This window comes from Scomber japonicus, chromosome 5 (assembly GCF_027409825.1).
Source record: "Scomber japonicus isolate fScoJap1 chromosome 5, fScoJap1.pri, whole genome shotgun sequence".
NCBI lineage: Eukaryota > Metazoa > Chordata > Actinopteri > Scombriformes > Scombridae > Scomber > Scomber japonicus.
The window spans coordinates 20,785,206-20,805,442 of NC_070582.1; the positions used below are offsets into that span (position 1 = coordinate 20,785,206).

At 40.1% G+C, this 20,237-nt stretch overlaps 3 protein-coding genes across 3 annotated transcripts; 2 read left to right on the plus strand and 1 right to left on the minus strand.

Moving 5' to 3' along the window:
- Positions 1–1,410: 1,410 nt before the first annotated feature.
- Positions 1,411–9,042, minus strand: rad52 (RAD52 homolog, DNA repair protein). Its single transcript, XM_053319622.1, has 12 exons — positions 8,922–9,042; positions 6,303–6,377; positions 4,251–4,352; positions 3,854–3,947; positions 3,680–3,747; positions 3,429–3,547; positions 3,243–3,318; positions 2,916–3,151; positions 2,640–2,830; positions 2,002–2,082; positions 1,675–1,917; positions 1,411–1,593 (listed from the first exon to the last, which is right to left on the minus strand). The coding sequence occupies exons 1-12, from the start codon at positions 8,982–8,984 to the stop codon at positions 1,532–1,534; spliced, it is 1,410 nt and encodes a 469-aa protein (XP_053175597.1). The 5' UTR covers positions 8,985–9,042; the 3' UTR covers positions 1,411–1,531.
- On the plus strand, positions 9,019–16,814 carry prr5a (proline rich 5a (renal)). The gene is made up of 11 exons (XM_053318760.1): positions 9,019–9,237; positions 10,433–10,563; positions 12,920–13,045; positions 13,135–13,215; positions 13,771–13,819; positions 13,981–14,038; positions 14,141–14,232; positions 14,363–14,503; positions 14,991–15,126; positions 15,242–15,520; positions 15,627–16,814. The coding sequence occupies exons 2-11, from the start codon at positions 10,433–10,435 to the stop codon at positions 15,914–15,916; spliced, it is 1,383 nt and encodes a 460-aa protein (XP_053174735.1). The 5' UTR covers positions 9,019–9,237; the 3' UTR covers positions 15,917–16,814.
- Positions 16,815–18,359: 1,545 nt separating this feature from the next.
- tmem60 (transmembrane protein 60) lies at positions 18,360–20,236 on the plus strand. The gene is made up of 2 exons (XM_053319243.1): positions 18,360–18,492; positions 18,758–20,236. Exon 2 carries the CDS (start codon positions 18,844–18,846, stop codon positions 19,246–19,248), a length of 405 nt encoding a protein of 134 aa, XP_053175218.1. The 5' UTR covers positions 18,360–18,492; positions 18,758–18,843; the 3' UTR covers positions 19,249–20,236.
- The last annotated feature ends 1 nt before the right edge of the window (position 20,237 follows it).

The following is a 20,237-nucleotide window of genomic DNA, read 5'->3' on the forward strand; positions in this document are numbered from 1 at the left end:
CTGCAATGCAGAATATGCAATGTTTAAAGTTTTATAGGGACTGAGGGGTAATGGAAACATTTGCATGCTGATGAGGGTTGTTACTGACGTCAGTGTTTTTGATATTGGAATATTAGAGATTTTTTTTTTTCTTAATTATTCTTTGCCTTTGAGTCATCACAAAGTGTTGATTTGTATGATCGCCATTCACCAATATCACAGGCACAACTTCAATATCAGCGTATGATTTCTGCATGCCGGCTTCACTGGTGTTTAATCTTAAAACTGACAACCGACTCACATCTGGCCACTGTACAGCACAAGCTCACAACAAAGCTTACATGTATGATCCATGTGCTACTACGCTACTTTCAGTAATTATCAAAGACCTCCTTACAGTACTGTTTGAGGCTACTGACACGCAGTGATATCTGTTGAACTCTTATTTCTGATCCCTCCTTACTGACTTCCTGTGATTCAGTGTCTGTTTTGTGTATGTTTTTCACATTGTACAAAATGTAAAAACAAATAAAAATAATATCAATTAAGGTGCTTGTTGTGCTTCTTTGATTGATTTGGGGGCTTTTTTTTTCTAGAGATTTTGATGACTACTCTTTGTACTAGCACTAGTTACTAATTAAACTCCGTGTAGGGTGCACTAATGATATTCTCCTATGTAAATGCTTAAAGATCCCCTCCAGACAGCATTAAGATATTTAAAAATACTCTTGGAGCAATGATGCGTATCTATGGTTTTTCCACAAAAAAGTATAATTACCACTTTAAAATCCTTAATATATCTACTTTTTCCTCACTCATCAAAAACCTACAATCTACAAATATGCAAATATATTTCATTTCAAAAGTTTAACTACAGGACACAAGATGTTATCGACTTCACTGTAAAGTTAGTTTTGTCAACCTCTGCTCATACATCACTCTGCACAGTGAAGCTCAAACATTCAACTGTGGGAACACAAAATAATTTGAGTTTTTTTGAGTGGAAGGGGATTTCACAATTGTTCACCAAATTTTATTAAATAGCCCTGAAAACCTGAACATTAGGTATTCATGGCGAATGAAGAAACAAACAAAATAACATCATTGAAGATTTTCACTCTTAAATCAGCATTAGGAATTTTTGACAGGCGTATGACTTAATTTCTTCTTCACTGCCGTCTAACCACTCTAACACATTTTTATATACATTTGATAGTATTTGTTTTGAGTAGAGTGAACTTGCTTTATGTAGTTAAGTTCCTTTGTACCTGAATGTTATTTGCACACAGCGTATGTAACATAATAACCCTGAATCCTGGTGTGACTGTTGTTCCTCGGCCAGTGAGCAGCCACCTTACAGCTGCTGCATAACACTGTTAATATAAAACATAAACCTGCAGCTGCAAACTTGTGGTTTTTCTTTTTCTTTACAAAACCAAACAATATTTGCACAATAATGCATTGAACTATGACCTTTATGACTTTATTTACATTGAAATAAATATAAAACAGAGCTAAATCATATGACTGGATTCTAGAAAGTGTTAAAAGTTCATGTGTCCAGTTTGCGTTTCTTCATGTACTGTCCGTGTCTGTAGGGACTGAGAGATCCACCTGTAAGGTTGAAAAAGTGAATTAGACACCACGATACTCAGCAAACATCTCACTGACAGATCTCCTCCAATGATATCTCACCCTGTCCCTCCTGATATTGGTTCTGGTGTTGAGGTCTGTATTGAGTCCGGTCATGTGCAGTGCTGTGTGACGGGGCCTCGCCTGGAGGTCTGCTGGGAGGGGCTCTTTGTGGGGTCTTACTGCGTGTCTGCATTTGATGATTCCCGGGTGTGCTGGGTCTGAACCCTTTGGAGGGTGGGCCGTCTGCGGGGACGTCCAACTCCTCGATCCCATCCAGGGTGAAATCCCAGAGCTCCGGATCATCTGCAGAGAAACACAAACCAGAATTACAAGAAGGGAACCCGAGGCGGATTATGTGTTGAGCCCTCTGGTGGTGGCTCACAGCACCTGCTAAATACTCGTCCCTGCTGCAGGGCTTCCTGCGTCCCTCTGCGGCACCATCACTGACAGCTGCTACACCATCATGACCTGGAGGAGAGAGAGATCGCAATGAAGATGGTAGAAACACACTTATACTCTTAAAACCTAAAACAAAGAGACACTTTGAACCAGGGAAAAAAAGAGAAAAGTTCATCAATAAAATGTATATGTATAGACAATTACATAAGGTATGTTTAGGGTTTAATGACAAATCTGTTTTGTTTTTTTTAATTATCTTTTTATCTTTCATTATTTTGTTGTAGCATAATAATTTCAATTTCAGGCAAGGTTTCAAAATCAGTGAATAAAAACAGAATTTCTCCATCACATTTGACATTTGCAATTCAGCTATATTTATTTAGCAGTGCCAATCTGCACAACATAAACACAAACAGCCCTCTGATTTACTGTGGTATGCACACCACCAAAAAATCTCTTATTAGACAGAGTGTCTGGAAACCGTCTGGAAGAAAGTTTCTTTTTCAGTTCATGCGTTCTTGTGACAGGTTCCTGTCCCAGAAAGCTGCCGTTTGCCACGTACTTATTCATAACCAGTGTTAGTGCAGGTATGAGGGAGAAATTAAAACACAACACCAAAAACTAACCCCCACTGGATCCTCGTCCAATAGCAACCTCTGCATCCTCAGTCTTGGCTTGATCCTGTTTCTGTTGCAGCTTCTTAGTCTCCATCTCTCTCCTGAACTTCTGCTGTAGCTGCTGCTGCCGCAGTTTTCTCAGCTGTTTGGGGTCCGAGTTTGTTTCAGCCCCAACAACATCCATCAAGTCCATGTCAGGTCTGAGGGGAGGAAACGGGAGGAATGAAATGACACGAGGAGGTTTCAGTGCTGTTGAAAACAGAAAGTAGACCTGGTGCCATTTACCTGGAACAGAGGTTCTCACTGTTCCTGTCAGTGGCAGAGCTGACGTTAGGAGTGTGAACTTCTGAACAGTTTGTGTTCTGGTTCTGGTGGAAGACTCGCGGTTCCAGTGGCGCCCTGGCAGGACCCACCGCAGACACCGGCTTTTCCTCTCGGACCAGACTGGCGAACCGGGCCTTCTCCACTGACGGCTCACCCTCAAAGCGCTTAGTCTGGGCAGGGTCTAGGGGAGGACGAGGCTTTGTGTACAAGAGAAGTGACTAGATTGAGAATCCACAGAAAAAATTAAAATAAAAACCACAAGACATGAATGATTTCACTGCATCTGACCTGTTTAGGGATCTTGTTGATAGCTACGAGGTATTCTTTATCCAGGATGCAGTTTCCAAGAGCGTTACCGAAGCACCTCAACAAGACCAACAATAATACATAAACTAATGAGTTATTAACTAAAGAAATGTTTCTACTGTTTTCTAGGTAAATGTAAAAGAGGCATAAATAACACAATTCCAGTACTTCAGTGCTCTCTTCATGCCGTCAGTAACTGCTTCTTTTCTCGCTTTTTCCAGTGACAGAGCTTTAGACTTCAGTCCCTCACTGACTCCATAGCCCACGTCCTCATGAAACGCTCCATCCTGGAGAAAAAGTTATTCTAGTCACACAAATCCATCAACAATATGTGCATCAGAGGGTCACAAGGGTTCAAACAATGTCAAATACTGCTATAATCACAATCAAGAAAGAAAAACAATGTCTTTCAGTCTAACCTTCAGCTGCACTTTGACAAACGCGCTGACTCCGACATAAAACTTCCCATTGATGAGGTCTACAAAGTCTGTAAAACACAAGTACGGGGTCTGGTTAGTCTTAATGTGAGGCAGTGTGGTGGTTTGACAGTGAAACGTGATCCTCTGGTGTTTAAGAGGCTCCACAATTCATACCGACGTTCTGCTGCGAGATGGAGTGAGACCATCCGTTGTATCCAAACATCTCGTTGGCCAGGCCAATGACCCGGTGCCCCTCAACGTAGCACACCTGGAAGAGTGTGACATCCAAATGCTCATTTATCAAAGTAGAAAATGTAGGTTAAATTTTTACCTGCATTGCAACAAAATATTTCTGTTTTCTTATTTATTTAGAAAGCATAAAGAAACTACAAACCAGCCATGAAAATGCATGTGCGGAGTAATCATGTGTTGCTACAAATACATTTCAACACACTTAACTCTGTTCATTTGAAACATTTCTACAAGTTACTTAAAACTGGTTTCAAAGCTGCTGGACAGAAACAAAGAGTCAGGCGAGACAGGCAGAGAGAGAAAAACAAGAAAGACTTGCCCTCTGTCCTCCTCCAGCCACTCTGGTACTGATGTACTCTGGTCCCAGCCGCTGCCGCAGAGCTCTGTTCACCGCCTGGTACTCCTCAGCACTGTAGGTACACTGACACCACAGAGCAATGAGGACAGAGAGAAGTAAAAGTACACAAAATAAGAAGTTATGTGACTGCTGATATTTGTATCAGTCATCCAGACACTTCTTGTTGTTTCATTTTCAAATCATACAGCGTAATGATTTTCCCTTTAATGAAAAATGTGTAACAATCACAATTTATTACTATTCTTTGAATTGAATTGCCTGAAGCTGAAGAATATTATATAATAAAAACAATGAATGACTATTCTGTTATTCTTGCCTCCTGATGCAAATCCCCCCTCCCACTTTCAAAATGGATTTTCCATCTACACAGTTGTTAAGGGGGTGCAGCTAATGATTATTTTCCATAACCAATATGTGAGTCGGTTGTCATATTTTATTCTTATTAGTTATTTATGTCATCATCAACTGTCTAAGTTTTGTCATAAAAGGATAAAGAAACCAGAAAATGCTCACATTTAAGAATCTGAAACAAGAGAATTTTTATTTTTTTCTTAAAAAATTACTTAAATAGTTGACTATTAAATTTTCAATGTGTCATTTAAGGCATCCAATCTACGTGAATGTGAGCAATGAACAGGTAAAATATCCAGACTGGGGCAGAAACATGTTTTTAACCTGTAAATAAATAAATAATAAAAGAATACACTTTAAACTTTGTCATGTTTTTGTATCCTCTGTTATTTCATTATACTTCAGGACTTGGTGATTGCAGTCTTGTATTTACCTGCATTTCTAATATAAAATCAATCTCACTATCTGTCTCACACAAGAGATTTTTTCCCTGACTGGAGGGCCACAGATTAACCCAGGCGTTCTCATTCGTGCCTTGAACATCAGACTGACAAGACCTGTGCTTGCAATTATTTTTTTAATACCTTTAAGCTTCAAGCTTTGTTATGTTGATATAACAAGATTATCAACCTGTTATCACCAGAAAACAAAAAGTAATTTCCTCTTATGACTTATAATGTTTATCAGAGATCAGGAGTGCCATGCCTGCATGTATAGATGGCATCTTGTCTTGATAACAGTAGCAACTGATTTAAGCAGAAAATTAGCACCAAATGCTGGTAAAATATGCAAGTGGCTGGTAAAATTGGAACACTCACTAGCCATTGGGCCAGTGGACAGAAAAGTTGATTTTGCACCCTGAATCACAATAATATACAAAACCTACTGTACATGAGATCATCTATCTATCTATCTATCTATCTATCTCAAACAGCTTTTTTAGCATGGACAAAACATGTTGCCAAGAAAGATTCACACATATTACATATACAGTACATATTAAATACACTGGTGTTATTATGCAGGTTGTCAGGGTTGGGAAGGTTACTTTGGAAATGTAATAGTTTACAGATGACTACTTACCCTATTTAAAATGTAATCAGTAATGTAACAATTTCGATTACTTAATCAAAGTCATACTTTCTAACAAATGTTTTCAGATGTTAGGTTAGGTTGTACCTATTAAGCCCACCAAAATCTATGTTCAGGTGTTAGTCATGGATACTGACATGATTTATAAGGGAGATCATTACTTTTAAGCAAGATGTATCTCTCATTTGAAAATGTACTCATTAGTTCATGTACATTTTGGAATATAAAATAAAGATATTTTATGAAAAAGGTCAAAGGTCTGGCATGGGGTTAATTGGTACTGTGACACCATTTAAGCCCATATGTGCTCCAAATAAGCACACATCATGATTTATTTACAAAATATTTAAAAAATATTGAGCAAAATCTTAAAAGGTCTAACTAAGTAATTACATCGTGATCTCGAGATTCACGACCTTTCTCGGCTTCCGTAGCTTCGTTTACTTCACAAACACATTAAAATCTGCACACCTGAGCCACATTTGGGTAACAGAAATGTTCAGTACAACTTTAAAAGGTGTCCGTACTCTCTATGTGAGTATGTCCAAGCAGTGTTGTTTCTCCACCTACCTGTCCGAAGCGCTTGCTGGGTGTAGTAGGAGTGCTCTTCTCCTCAGTGTTAGTGGACATGGCTGCAGACATGACCTGCACATGTAAACACACATGAGACCGTTTGTCTGACCAAATAACAACTCTGCTGCCAGGTCATCTAACCTACAAAGATACGTTTTCATCACTTCATGACGGAAACATCTTTATTAAACGCTAAAAAATGAAGAATGAAGCCGGAGCTGCAGGTCTAAAGAAGCTCACATGAAAGGGTTGTACAGCTAATACCGGCTTCAATTTTACACCAGCCATGACTGAATGTCACAAACTCACCTGTTGCACTTATTAAAAGGTGATTTCTGTGTTTAATGACTGAGTCGGAGCCATAGACTGTATGGTCGGAGCCTGCTATCGTTACTGTAGTTGGACGGAAACAACATCTGAACTTCCCGCCGAACAACCAGAGGTGGAGTTTATGCTGCCTTCAGGGGTTGTCGGAAATTAGAGAGGCATGGTTAAAAGCACTGAGCTCTGTTTTTGCATTCATTCTTACTATAGCGTAGTAGAGAATTTAATCATTAGCATAATGAATATGTTTTAAACTATGTCAGTGTGTTTTTTGTATGTTTTATTTTACTTTATTTGTGTTGTTTTCGTAAGTGCTGTCTTTCCATTTGTTTTCTTTTTTCTCCTCTGTTCTGTTACAATTTTGTTTTATACTCTGTTGTATTATTGTTTCGTAATGTTACTACATACACCTAATGTATAATTTACAAGCGCAATTATTTTGTAATGCGGATTAGGCTATACTAAAACTCAATAAATAAATAAAAGAGTAATAGGCTATGTCAGAGACTGAATGTCTTTTCGGCTTTTGACATCTTACAAAAAGAAAGTGTGTAGTCGGGATCACATTTCAGATGTCTATGAGTTGTTAACAGCTCCACCAAATAGTGATTTTCCCCTCTAAACTTCTGTTGTTCAAATGATCCAATATTTCAGCAAAAATCAAAGACGAGAGAAAAAGTCCAAAAACTGAAAACAGATTTGTGTGTCAGAACTTTGGTTTTCCATCTTTCCTCTCTTATTAATCTCATTACCCCTCAGATTGATGGTGGCCTTTGCGAGCCCTCACAAGAGTTGAAACTAGCTCCACCTCCAGCAGCTACAATAGTAGCCTGCTCCTTACACACTGATGCTTCAGTATTAATAATCTAATACTATAAAAAATAATAATATATCAGTCAGAGAGACCAAACCACTACTTTTGCTGCTAATAATTCAAATTGTTCATGCAGTATTTTTACTAGAGTATTTTAGACCCTTTATCTTGATCTTAGCACCCCTAAAAATAAATAAATAATGATTGTATTTTTTGACACTTGCAGGGCATTGTATGTCACATTGTGGGTCTGATCACAAAATCGCCCCTGGTTGCTCTTACCATCGAAACGTCACCCTCACAAATGTGTTAAAATCTGTCGATAAACTATTATATTGAATAAAATCAAAGGGGTCATATAAAGGGTGTACTTATTGTATTTATTTTCTTCATTCTGTCTCTAAAGCACATGAATAACATTTAATAACATTAAAACATATTTTCTTCCCGTGCAGATTTGTGGGCTAATTCTCTCAAAACAATCGTAATGCGTAGATATTTACCCTCTTAATGGGCTAAAAATGGGAATTTACAAGGTGTACTTGAATGCATCATTACAATTATGCACTAGGAAGATTCAAAAACAATGATAGTTCCCTTTTCTTCTCTTACTCGTCTAAATTAGAGATATTTTCCACCTGCACTGTATTGTTGTTGTTATTTTTAATTATGGTGAACAAATGTAAAAAGATGGACATCCAATTATTGTCTGTATATCCAATTATTGATTTTTTTCACCTTTTTAATATTTTTTTTTTTTAAATCGTCGGCTTCTTGATCTTTCTTGTCTTTTCACATGTTATCACTGAATACATCGTGCAAATCATTAGCAGAAAACTGACGTGAAAGAAATTCCCTTTATTGTATTTATTTATTTGTATGGGTGCTACAGTCTATGGTGCTGTGCAGTGTGCTGATGTGCATCTCTTTGATCCAATAAGAGCGTTTTACTGCACGCACAGATTAACTGTCACAACACGCAAATGAATGTCATTATTTGATGTTTGCTTATTTGCGCACCAGTCAAATAAATAAATAAAAAATACAGTCTTATATTCTGAGGAGGCCGTTGAAATTTTTATATTGGTTAAATGGCAAATGGCTCTAAATTGTTTACACCAAACACACGTGGAAATGGGGGATTATCTGCAAAATCCCATCGTCTGCATTGACAGATGGCAAGACACACACTGTATTAAACGATATAGATTGGGGTCAATGTGTCTTTCTCCAGCAGCAATATCTAGGCTACTCTGCATACCTGTATTTACTAACGATGTACAGTAGGCCTACTTGTTTAGTTTTTAGAGGGTTTTTGGGTTGGGTTCAATTGCCTTTAGTAAATCTGTGACCTACATGACTCTCCGTTTTAATGCTAATGAATAAAATGTGACATTTTTCATAAATGTGCAATGCAGGACAAAAACTCATAATTTGAATCACATTGGTGCCCTCTTATTTGCATACAGCTTAAAGACCTCGGTGCGCGTGCATGTGCTTGCTCGCAGTCGCGCGTCCACGCGTGCAGGTTCGCTTTGCATCTCGTCAAAACAAAGCGGGGGCGAGCCAGAAAGCGAGCGAGCGGAGCTGCATGCTTCATGAATGAGTCCCCCTCCACTGCACCGCAGGTCGGACCCCTCATCTGCGAGCACCCTGATGCCCGTATGGGTGCGCAGACTGGCGGGGAACAGTAGAGGAGCCCGCCGCTGATGAGCCCCGGACGGTAAAGACTTCCTGATCAGGACTACATGAGCGATTCATCTAATCAGGAACAACGCGACAGGAGAAGGCACGGTGCGTACAGGCTACAGGCGGGCACAGGCGCATGACATACGGCAACTTTGTGGCCATTATGATACAGTTTCCATCCATAGGTGGACTTTATGATACATCTGTGCCAGTCTGTGTGTGTCCATGAGACAGTCGCGTTGTTTACAGTGGTACTTTTCCTCATTTTGTCGTCCACACAGGTAGAAAAAATAGAAAAACCTCCACGTACGCACGACTGGCTAAACATTCCTCCCTGTAGGATAAACGTGGACTGTTGATTGCGTGTCTGGCCGATTGATTGGCTCTTTTATGTCGAATAAACATGACAGGGGCAGTGCAGTGGGATATCAATAGGCCAGAAAAGCAATAGTGACTAATGGTGATAGAAAAAAGTGGCATCGATCCGACTGTAGGCGCCCCTAAAAGACGAGGAGGGCGAACAGGAGCTGAAATGCCCAGACTGGCGTGGCATGGCATGTCGGGTAGACAGTGTAGTCTGCCTCAGTGTGTGTGTATGTGTGTGTGTGTGTGTGTGTGTGTGTGCGCGCGCGACTTACTCTAATGATACTGCAGACCAATCCCTCTGAAAATACACCAGTCACCCATTTTATCACTTGCATGCAGGGTGGCAGTGAAAGGAGGCTGGTGTTGTGTCTTTTGTCTGAAGAGTGACAGCCCAGACTGTTGTTCTCCCCTCTGACCAGAGGATGGTGTTTTACTATGTACAGTGTGCTTCTGTGGGGTGACACCCAAATAGACTATAATACTGTAATGTCATACTCCAGGGGAACCATGTACTGTACATACACATTACTGTACATGGACACTCATGCACACATTTCCCCTTTCTTCCCAAATGTTACGCATGTGTGTGGTAAGGTTGCAGTGTTGAGCAATGATTACAAAATACTCGCACAGTAGTGTTGAAATAATAGTCTAAGACAGAATAAGGAACCCCAGCTGTGTGATTTCAGATCATAAATCCTTTAAGGAGGTCACAGTTTTGTGGACTTATTTGCTTTAATGTGTTATGTGTATCTGTTTCAGTGCTGTGATGTTCTCCTTTGTCTGAAAGGAAGATATGAGTGGATTAGATTAAAGGCCTGAGACATTTTTTGTTGTCTCAAAAAGCGTTTTGATCATGCCCATAGGCTCTATGTTCATATCTTATAATATCATATAATAACCATTTTTACATCATTTCCCCTCCTGTGTTCAGATGCTTGATGGACTCAGGCGGAGGCATGCCTCCCGGCCCTCCCCCCGACCCCTCTCTCTCAACTTCAGCACCTTCTCCGCCCCTCCCCCGAGCCCGGACATGGAGAGCAGCAGTGAACATCCAATCAGGAGGTAAGGATCAGTTCCTGGGATTAACATTTCAGAACATACAGCATCCTGGAAAACGCATGAAATATTCATTAGCATTCACTAAAATCCAACCCCCCCCCCCCAAAGATTTCATTAACTGGCTGTGCGTTGTTTGCAATATCTTTAAGATCTAAAGATTTTAACCTAAAGATAATGATCTCCTGGTGGGATGTTTGATTGACACATTTTATTACATGTGTACATCTCATTAGTTCATACATGTGTGTGTGTTACAATGCTCGCTTTTCATGTTTGCATGTGTGTGTTTGTGTGTGTGTGTGTGTGTTTACGTGCGTGGGTGTCGAAGGGGGTCTGTTGTTTACTGCCTTGCTGTCAGCAGAGAGTTTCTGGACTGCGTGGGTTTGAACTCATCATTTCGTCTTCTTCAGAGTTCTAGTTTTCACCCTGAAAATATTCAAACAGTGTTTTCTGTTTTTACACTCATCTCAGGACATTTTCATTCTTCATTGAATGCAAGTAAAGATTAATAACTGTGATCACATCCGGGAGTTAGGATTTATAATAATCCTTAAGAATCCTTAAAGGGAAGGATGTCTTGAGCTGTAGAGAGCCAGTCCAACAACTCAATCATATCAACTCACTATAGATATCAGATCAGAATTGGTCTGTATGTTGGCTGATATGTAGTGAATGTCCTGCCCACATACCTTTTTAAGAAAAAAAATACTAATTTAAGGTATACTCATCAAAATTGTTTGTTTGAGTAACAAATATTAGCTAATATTGTTGTCATATTTTTTAAAATTGTTTGAAATTTTAGTATATTGCTTTGCTTTTTTGCTGAGCATGAGATGAGAAGATTGATATTGCTCTCATTTTTGTGTGTGAAATATGAAACTGTTGCCAGTAGGTTAGCTTAGCTTAGCACAAACACTGGAAACAGAGGGAAACAGCTAGCCTGATGCTATCCAGGTACAAAAAGCAAAGTGTGAAAACAGCAAACGCGGGACTATTTCTTGGTAAGGTGCAGTAACTCCCTGAAGTCAAAGGAAATAGTCTACCACATAACTCCCTGTAAAACTAAAATTTGTCAATTTTACACAAATTATTATATAGAGAGAGCCATGGTGTTTTTTGTTCTTGTTTTTAGCCTTCAGTCTTTATGCTAAGCTAAGCTAACCAGCAGCTTCCTTCAAATTCAAATTGACTGTACAGACATCCAAATTCTTACCTAATTCTGGTCAAGATAAAACTAGTATATTCCTAAAAAAATAACTATTCCTCTAAATTTTCAAACACTGATAGTTAATAAGTAATACTAAGTAGTTAATAGTAAGTTGAGTTTAATACATTCCTTGTGTGTCCGTGGTAATTGTTAGACAACAACAAGGACATTACAGTTAATCATCAAACAGCAGAGTGATCCATAGTATGATGGAAACACAACGAGAACAACAACATCCCCATCAACCAAAAAACAAGCACAACAAAATGCAACTCTTATATTACACTTATTTCTTTAAGAGCATTACAGGAAGATATGAATGATCTCTGAGCATGTGTAGTTTAATATCTTTGTGTCTGATTATTTCCTTCAAGAATCCAGTATTGGTCAGACTTGTTTCTCCGACATTGTGCTACTTGTTACTTTTGTTATCCTGCACCACTCATCACTAGCTGTGCAGAAAATGGGAGAGCAGGAAAACCTCCTTTATTGTCCTGTATTGTATCACTGACTTCCTATCCCTGTTTTTGTTGTCAATAAACTGCACGACTACCTCCTCCACCTCCTCGCTGTACAGTGACAAGCGCAACATAGTCCCCGCTGCTCCTGTCTGCTTACCCTGCAGTTCCTCTGGCATCTGTGTTCTGCATAAATATTTGTTTGCATCAATGGTTGTATTGTGTTGAGAAAAGAGAAGAGAGGCAGAGAGGGAGGAAGAGTATGCCCCATCAGTGCATGTGCTATTGTTTCCTTCTCTTCTGAGACCTCAGGCTTTGTGGTAACAGCGTGGCCCACCTCTCGGCTTGGCTCCACCCATCCTGTTCTTAACGTGCTGCCCCTCTCTCACCATGCATCATTCTGTCCTACTTCTCTCCTCCTCTGTCACCGGCCGCTCTTTGTATTGTCATTGTGTGTTCTCCCTATACGCTCTCTCTCTTTTTCTCTTTCTCTCTCTCTCTCTTTCTCTGTCTTTCTCTCTCTCTCAGGCTTGCGCTGCTTATGTTCTCCTCGGCCCCTCTAGCTATCTCCTCATGTTTCCCCCCCTCTCTGTGTCTCTGTGTGTCAGCTCGTAGCCTGACCTTCTTTCTCTCTTGTCCAGTACTTAGTGCATACTCTTGTTTCTCTCCACCCCTTCAAACTCTTTCTCATGAGGACTCTGCACCGGCTGAAGCTGATGAGCTCCCCCAGTCTCAGCGAGCTGGGGAAGAGCGAGAAAAGTTCGCCGGAGGATAGAGGGGAGAAGCAGAAGAGGGCAGGAGCCAATGCCACCTGGAACAGGTACACCAAAGAAAACCAAGATGCAAAAAATGTTGTATTTAAATGGGACAGTAATGTAAACACAAGTCTGTGTGTGTTTGGTGTTGCAGCATCCACAACGCCGTCATCGCAGTCTTCCAGAAGAAAGGCTTGGCAGATAACGAGCTCTACGTCCTCAATGAAGGTGTCCGGTAAGTTTAGACAGCCTCACACACTCAATGTGCAGAGAAAACATCCTGATTTTATGCTGTTGATGTCATTTTGTGCTATAATTAGTATAATTACTGTCTGTACTATGTTTGCTGACTGAACGTATTAGAGTGAATGAGTTTGTTGTGTGTGTAGGGTACTGTATGCGAGCCTGGAGAGTCATGTGGTCGTGCCAGATATCTCATTATCTTTCTAAACCAGACACATCCCTTATATCACATCACACTCCATTAAAGCTCAGTAAACACATTTACATGTGTGGAAAAACACACAACGGAGGTTGACACACATTTTTGTCAACTGCACGTCGAAATCTGAGCATAATGCAGGAAAACAGGGTGTTGATTGGATTGTGCAGTAACCTGAAAATTAGCGTAATTAAGTAATTAATTGCAGATTGTAAACACTTTATTCACCAGTAAAAAGCTGCACTGACGCATGTAGTTTCCAATAATGAGTCAATGCTGTTCATTTTAGGACTGTTGGCGTTGTATTTGAGTCGTATATTGAAGCAGATGACATGTTTGTTTTCCCAGGCATTTGTTGAAGACTGAGCTGGGGTCTTTCTTCACGGAATACCTTCAGGTAATAGACTTTTAATACTGAATGAAACAGGATTAGGATCAGTAAATGGCTGCAAAAACATAATTCAGGTACATGAAATATATGAGACGTTTCACAGAAGTTGGCACTCGGCTCATGTCAAATTTTCTTATTTAATGACATTTTCTCGCTTAATATCACAGAACCAGTTGCTGACAAAAGGCATGGTCATCCTTCGGGACAAAATAAGGTTCTACGAAGGTACGACTGAACGTGGTCTGAATACATTATGTGCTGGTCAGCATCAGTACATTAAGCTTAATCGAACTGTCTTTTTGGTTTGCCTCTTTGTGGTCATTGCAGGTCAGAAGTTACTTGACTCTCTGGCAGAAACCTGGGACTTCTTCTTCTGTGATGTTCTCTCGATGTTGCAGGCCATCTTCCACCCGGTTCAGGTACATCTTAGAGTCTGCTGTTTTTCCTCCTGACCACTCCAAAGGATCAATAACCTTAACTGTCTGACCTCAACTGGATAATGGTGATTGTTGCTAAGTTGTGTTGTTTCTGTTTCCTCCCTGTGTGCAGGGTAAGGAACCGTCCGTCCGACAACTAGCTCTGCTTCACTTTAGGAACACCATAGTCCTGAGCGTCAAGTTAGAGGATGCCCTGTCTCGGCCTCGGGCTCGGGTGCCCCCTTCTGTCACACAGATGCTGCTTATTCTACAGGTAGGCCTGCAGACTCAAATGCAAACATGATTGCTCGTTCACTGGCGTACTGTTTGATTATTCTCTCTGTTCCTTATGTAGGAAATCAGCACTAAATTATGTTTTAAAGTTTAAAAAGTACATTTAACAGCATCATGATTTGCATCTGAGCTCATACACAGATCTACTGTTTTGTACTTACATATAAATATAAACTCGCGGGACAGAGAATAGCATCAAAACAAAAAAAAGCCAAGATGAAAATTGTGATAAAAAATGTATTATTTATTATTATTTATATATTTAGTAGGCAGTCGTAAAACCTCACATGAGAAACTGCAAAAAGAGAAAATGTTTCATATTTTTACTTAATAAATTACTTATTCTATTAGACATTTATCAGAATTTTCACTCTTTACATTTCTCGTGGACATGGAGAAGCTTTAGTACAGATCAAATCGAAAGAAAGTCTGTAGGTGTGATTGATGTCTGTCTCTTCTGTTTATAGGGGGTCCATGAGTCACGGGGTGTGAATGAGGACTACCTGAGGCTCGAGTCTCTTGTTCAGAAGGTGGTCTTGCCCTACTTGGGCACCCATGGCCTGTACTCTGGAGATGGCGCAGAGGCTCAATGCTGTGTTCTGGGTGAGACAGTGTGTGCATAAACCCAGAAAAGCTTAACAATGGTATGTGTGTGTGTGTGTCCGACAAGTAAAACAACTTATTCAACACCTTCCTTGCTTTTCTTCTCGTATTTCAGAGAAGCGTTTACATTGGGGCTGTTCCAAGTCTGCAGATCAGCTGTCTAAAAACCCAGTGGTACGATCGAAAAGCTACAATATCCCTCTGCTGCTGACCCCCGTGGCTGAGTATGACCCAGATGCCAGCTCCATTGGCAGTGGAGGAATTAGGCGCCACTCGGCCTGTGAGATTATATCATGCCTGGAGGAACAAGGACTGGCCTACGCTGACCTGGCCTCGGGATCTGAACTGTCTGGCCCCTCCTCCAACAGGCTGTGTGTGGCCTCTCAATTCAAAGGTATGACACACTTTTGTTTTCTGTTTTTTAATAAGCTGATTTCATTCTGTTGGTTATATAGAAAAAATCATAATGTATTAATCAGTAATAACCGTCTGGTTCACAGGTATCGTACAAGCAGGAGCCAGCGCTCTGGACTTGCCTCTTACGTCTGCCTCCATCCTTCCCCTTCACTCCTCAGGAGCCCTCCATGGCACTGAGGCCACAACAACAATGACTGATCTCAGTAAGGCTGCATCCTCCACGCCACCCAGTGAATCATCCAGCCCTGAAACCATAATTGGACAAGTGCTAGAGTCTGCAGACTCAGACTCCGATGGGATATTTATTGATTTCCCCCCCCACTCCTCAGAGGCTATGGGGTACAGCCGCGAGAGCAGGCAGAGCACTGTGTAGCTGTGGTTGCCTTTAGGAACGCACCCCCTCACGTGTGTATGGTAATAATCTGGGACAAAGTCAAAAATAATTCTTAAAACTACATTTCATTTAATGGGTACCATTTCTTTTCTGTTGTACGCGGAGGTCATTCCTGCTGCTTTCACTGGTGGATGCAAACCTCGTAACTCTAAAAATGTAATTTTCTAAAAGCTAAGAAAAACACTCTTGCCTAATTTCATTGTTATTAAAATGCTGGAGATGTTTTAATGTGTTTTCAACTTTGACGACAGTGTAGTTGTAACTTTATCAAATGAGCTTTGAAAGGTTTTTATAACCTCAGATCATTTTCTTAAAGGATAACTCTCTTTTTCTTATGGTCAACAAATCCCATGAAATGACCAAAACTTTTGCCTCTTAAAAACATCTCAATGAACCACACTGTTGCACTGGTGTCATGTGGATTAACACAGTCACTGTAGTTTGATCCCTCATATATGCTCCTGGTAAATTAGAGCCCAACCAATAGTAGCCTATGCTAGGTATATCAGTATTGGTGTACATGTTCAATTTTTTTAATTTCTTTAAGTTATACAGGCAGCATTTTATGTTCATTTAATCTTCACTCAATAATTTAATTTAATTTTTCCTAATTCAAGTCCAAAAGACTACTTGACCACTGGGAAAATGGTCTCAGACTTTTGGGCCTGACTGTGTGTGTATAAAAAATATTGGCCAATATATCAACTTTTGTTTTTACTCCCTAATATCCACATTGGTGTTGGCCCCAAAAATCCAATATCAGTCGCGCTCTACTGTTAATACTCACCAGAACACAAACAAGTGTGAAACCACAGTTGAAGATAATCCCTAATAAATACAATAATTACTTTTGTTTGAAGAATGTTTGCAATGTACAATGCCCAACTGTTTTATAAAACTATTTAACCTTTCAGAAAAAAAAAGTCATACTTGTGACAGATTTTGAAAGATCTACGTCTTCAGTATGAACAAGTGCTCTTGCGGCTGAGATTTATGTAAAGTACTGAGAGAGATCAACGTATCTTCAGTTTTGGCTTTTTTAAGGATTTTGTTGACAATAACAAAAATATTGAACATTGCCAGCCATATTCTTTTACCTGCTGACGAGCATGTAATTCTTCAGCAGCAGTTAGAAACACAAAAATCACTAAAATTTGAATTACAAGGTTTCCACACCACAGTTTTTTTCCTCCACTGAGGAGGTGGCGACTACAGCCGCCAAAAGTGGCTTTACATAATCATCATGTTTTACATTTTTCATGGATTTGTTTTATTTGTGTGTATTCTGAACCTCATAACATTTCTGCTAGTTTCTGTTTACGCTCTGTTGTATGCCGGTTGGCATTAACACAGAAATGAGGTCTTCTGCTCTCACTTTTTTACTGCTTCTTATGAAAAAGTGGAACTGTTGAACTGTTTGTTTTTTATGATCAATGCCTGTAGAGGTCTAATGCAGAAGTCTTTTCTTAGACCGAACATCGTGTGACAGCATTTGCTTCTCTATATTAGCTTTGTACAGCCGGAGTTTGAGGAATATGATGATGTTTATTGTTTACATTCGACAAAGACATGAAAATCTTGATTGAATGTTGTCTCACACACTGTATTTTGCACCACTGCTACCTTGTAAATAAAAGTGCGTTGTTGGTTTTTAGGACAGCTAGATAGTGTCAAGTGAGCTTTTACCTTAAAATGAATTGAGATTTTAATAAGGGCTTTTTAACTCAAATCTTTTTCAAGAATGTTTTACCTCAAGCGTTTTGTACTTTACTTTTTTTGACAATCTATGATGTCTACAGAGTTGTACTTTGTATTAATTTGTTATACTAGCCCAGTAAAAAAATCAATAAATTTGAATAATATGTAAACCATGAGTTATCTCCTTCTGTTTTATCTACGTTTGGTCAAGCTCGTCTATAATCAGTGTCATAAGATTTTAAAAATACTGAGGACCAAGAAAAAAATTTGCATTTCCATATTTTATTTTTATATTTAATAGTTTGATTATATTTTCTGTAGAAAGTATCTCCCAATGCTATTTCAAAGTCTTCTATAGGTGGGATTGCCCTAAAACTCATTGTGTGTAAGTATTTATTTGTACAATGTGATTCTCCTATTTTAAAGCTTATTTGAGGTTTTGTAGTGTTTTAAGACAGACTTGGAAATTTGAACCTGTCCTTTAATGTGGCTGTTAAACCATTTCCATGATAACAGTAAGTGGACTCTGGGTTAATTGTTCGTAAAATCGACTTTGTTCCCCTCAGAGCTACTGAGGAAGTGACCTGCGTGTCCTGAAAGGACTTAATAACGACATAAACATCAGATACAGACAGATGAGATAAACATCCCGCTTTTGTTTTGATATCCAGCGGAAGTCCTGCAGGCCTGTTGTTAGCGGAAGCTAGCAGCGAGCTAAAGCAGCCAGAAGCTCAACACTGAACTGCTCCACATGAACGACCTGCTTGTGCTCTAAAAACTGGATAGGTCGTTTGAAAGTGGCGACATTAGTCTTTGTGCTGGTCGTTCAACCCTTGAGAAGACAGATGGTCTAGCTGGTAAGACTGTTTAAGTAATGTTTATATGTGTGTTTTATAAGTTAGCCGCAGTGAAGCCTGCTATGCTAAGCTGCTGTAGTTTCAGGTCTGAAAGTGACAGGAAGAGCTGCTGCTGCTGGTTAGAGGCATTTTTGGAGTACATTTGACTCATCCTGTCATGTTCAATGTACTATGACATGTTGTGTTTGACAAAAACGAGCATCTGTTTTCTGGAGCATCGTGTCCATCTGGAAATGACTGTTGTTATGTTTTGGTGTATTTCCAGGTCTGTCACCTTGGCTGTGGTCCTCAGGCTCTTCCACAGTCTCCCTGGGGTGTTGATGACACTGGCTCGGTGCCAGTCCTCTGTAGATGAAGATGTCCCTGGCCCAGCGAGTGCTCCTTTCCTGGATCTTCGCCCTGATCTTCCTCATCATGCTGGTCCTCAAGCTAGACTCCAAGATCCACTGGAACTGGTTCCTCATCTTCCTCCCTGTCTGGACTTTTGACACCATCCTCATCCTCATGCTGGTGGTGAAGATGGCGGGTCGCTGCAAGCCGGACTTTGACCCCAGGGATGGTGAGCAGAGTCTGAAGCGGAGGTTGTGGTACTTGACAGCCTTGTTGCTGAAGCTGGCCTTCTGTCTGACTCTATGCTCACGCCTAGAGAGGCTCACCGAAATGTGGGTCAGCTTGGTGTGTGTCCCTCTGTGGGTGCTGCTGGGTGGGGCACTGGTGGAGCTGGGACACAGTGTTTTCCACTACAGGAGGGACTGAACCAGAACACTGTGCAGTACACGGGTTGAAATGTACGGAAGGGGACTTCAAGGTTTTGATACTTAAGTTTCTCTCACTACAGATGCACCAATCTGAGTCACTGGATTGGTATCAGGGCTGATATTGACCTTACTGAGCGCACTGAGTATCGTCCACACCTGACGATCCACACTAGTTTGTTTGTCAGTGTTATTATAACATTAATCACTGTAACTGCTCTAAGTTAAATATATCACAGCAGGTTGAGGTCCAAATAAGGTGTACACAATGTGATGTACAGGTTTCAAATTTCCGGAAACAGGTAGCACCAGTTTCGGACTGGGAATCTGTATCACAAGAGTAAAAACTTGGATCAATGCATCTTTCTCTCCTGCCACAGAAGAGCTAAATTGTGTTATTCTGTTGCATTTTGGTTTGAAGGAGGGTTTTTTTGGCATCTTCAGAATAATCACAGCTTTTACACTGTTTTGGCGTTCACAGCATTGCCTTCTGGCTTGACTTTAGGCAGCAGGAGAAGAAAACCAGGCAAATTTAGAATCAGATCACTTAAACTGCTAGCAAACTGAGGTATTGATCAGCTATTGTGATCTAAAATGTGCATCAGTTCCTGGCTACACTAAATGTTGATATACAAGTCACCTCTTCACTGTTATGCACTAGCATGTGTTGCCAGCCGTTGAGCCATTCACTGTCTGTCTCTGATATCACTGTTGACCTGTTAGAAACTACACCACATCCATAAAGATGGCATTATTACTATTTGCTCAGGATCTCGCTCTGCAGGTTACACAATTTGGATGTAAATTTTGTAATTGCTCTCATTATATCAAATAAAAAACATCTTTGCATTGTGCAAAGATCTATTTTACTGTCAATTTTTTAGTTTACATCTTTTAGGAGAAGTAGTTTCCTGTGAATACAATATAAACATCTGTAAGCTGAAAAGCAACGTTGTTCTCTAAATCAACAGGGTTTGTCCTGACTCACCT

Coding starts and splice junctions, on each gene's coding strand:
- tmem60 (XM_053319243.1), top strand. CDS start 18,844: ATGAAGATGTCCCTGGCCCAGCGAGTGCTCCTTTCCTGGATCTTCGCC.
- rad52 (XM_053319622.1), bottom strand. CDS start 8,984: ATGCAAAGCGAACCTGCACGCGTGGACGCGCGACTGCGAGCAAGCACA. Junction 4,353..6,302: donor CCAGCAAGCGCTTCGGACAG/GTAGGTGGAGAA, acceptor CTGTGGTGTCAG/TGTACCTACAGTGCTGAGGA. Junction 3,152..3,242: donor TCAACAAGATCCCTAAACAG/GTCAGATGCAGT, acceptor TTGTACACAAAG/CCTCGTCCTCCCCTAGACCC.
- prr5a (XM_053318760.1), top strand. CDS start 10,433: ATGCTTGATGGACTCAGGCGGAGGCATGCCTCCCGGCCCTCCCCCCGA. Junction 14,039..14,140: donor CAAAATAAGGTTCTACGAAG/GTACGACTGAAC, acceptor TGGTCATTGCAG/GTCAGAAGTTACTTGACTCT. Junction 15,521..15,626: donor TGTGGCCTCTCAATTCAAAG/GTATGACACACT, acceptor TCTGGTTCACAG/GTATCGTACAAGCAGGAGCC.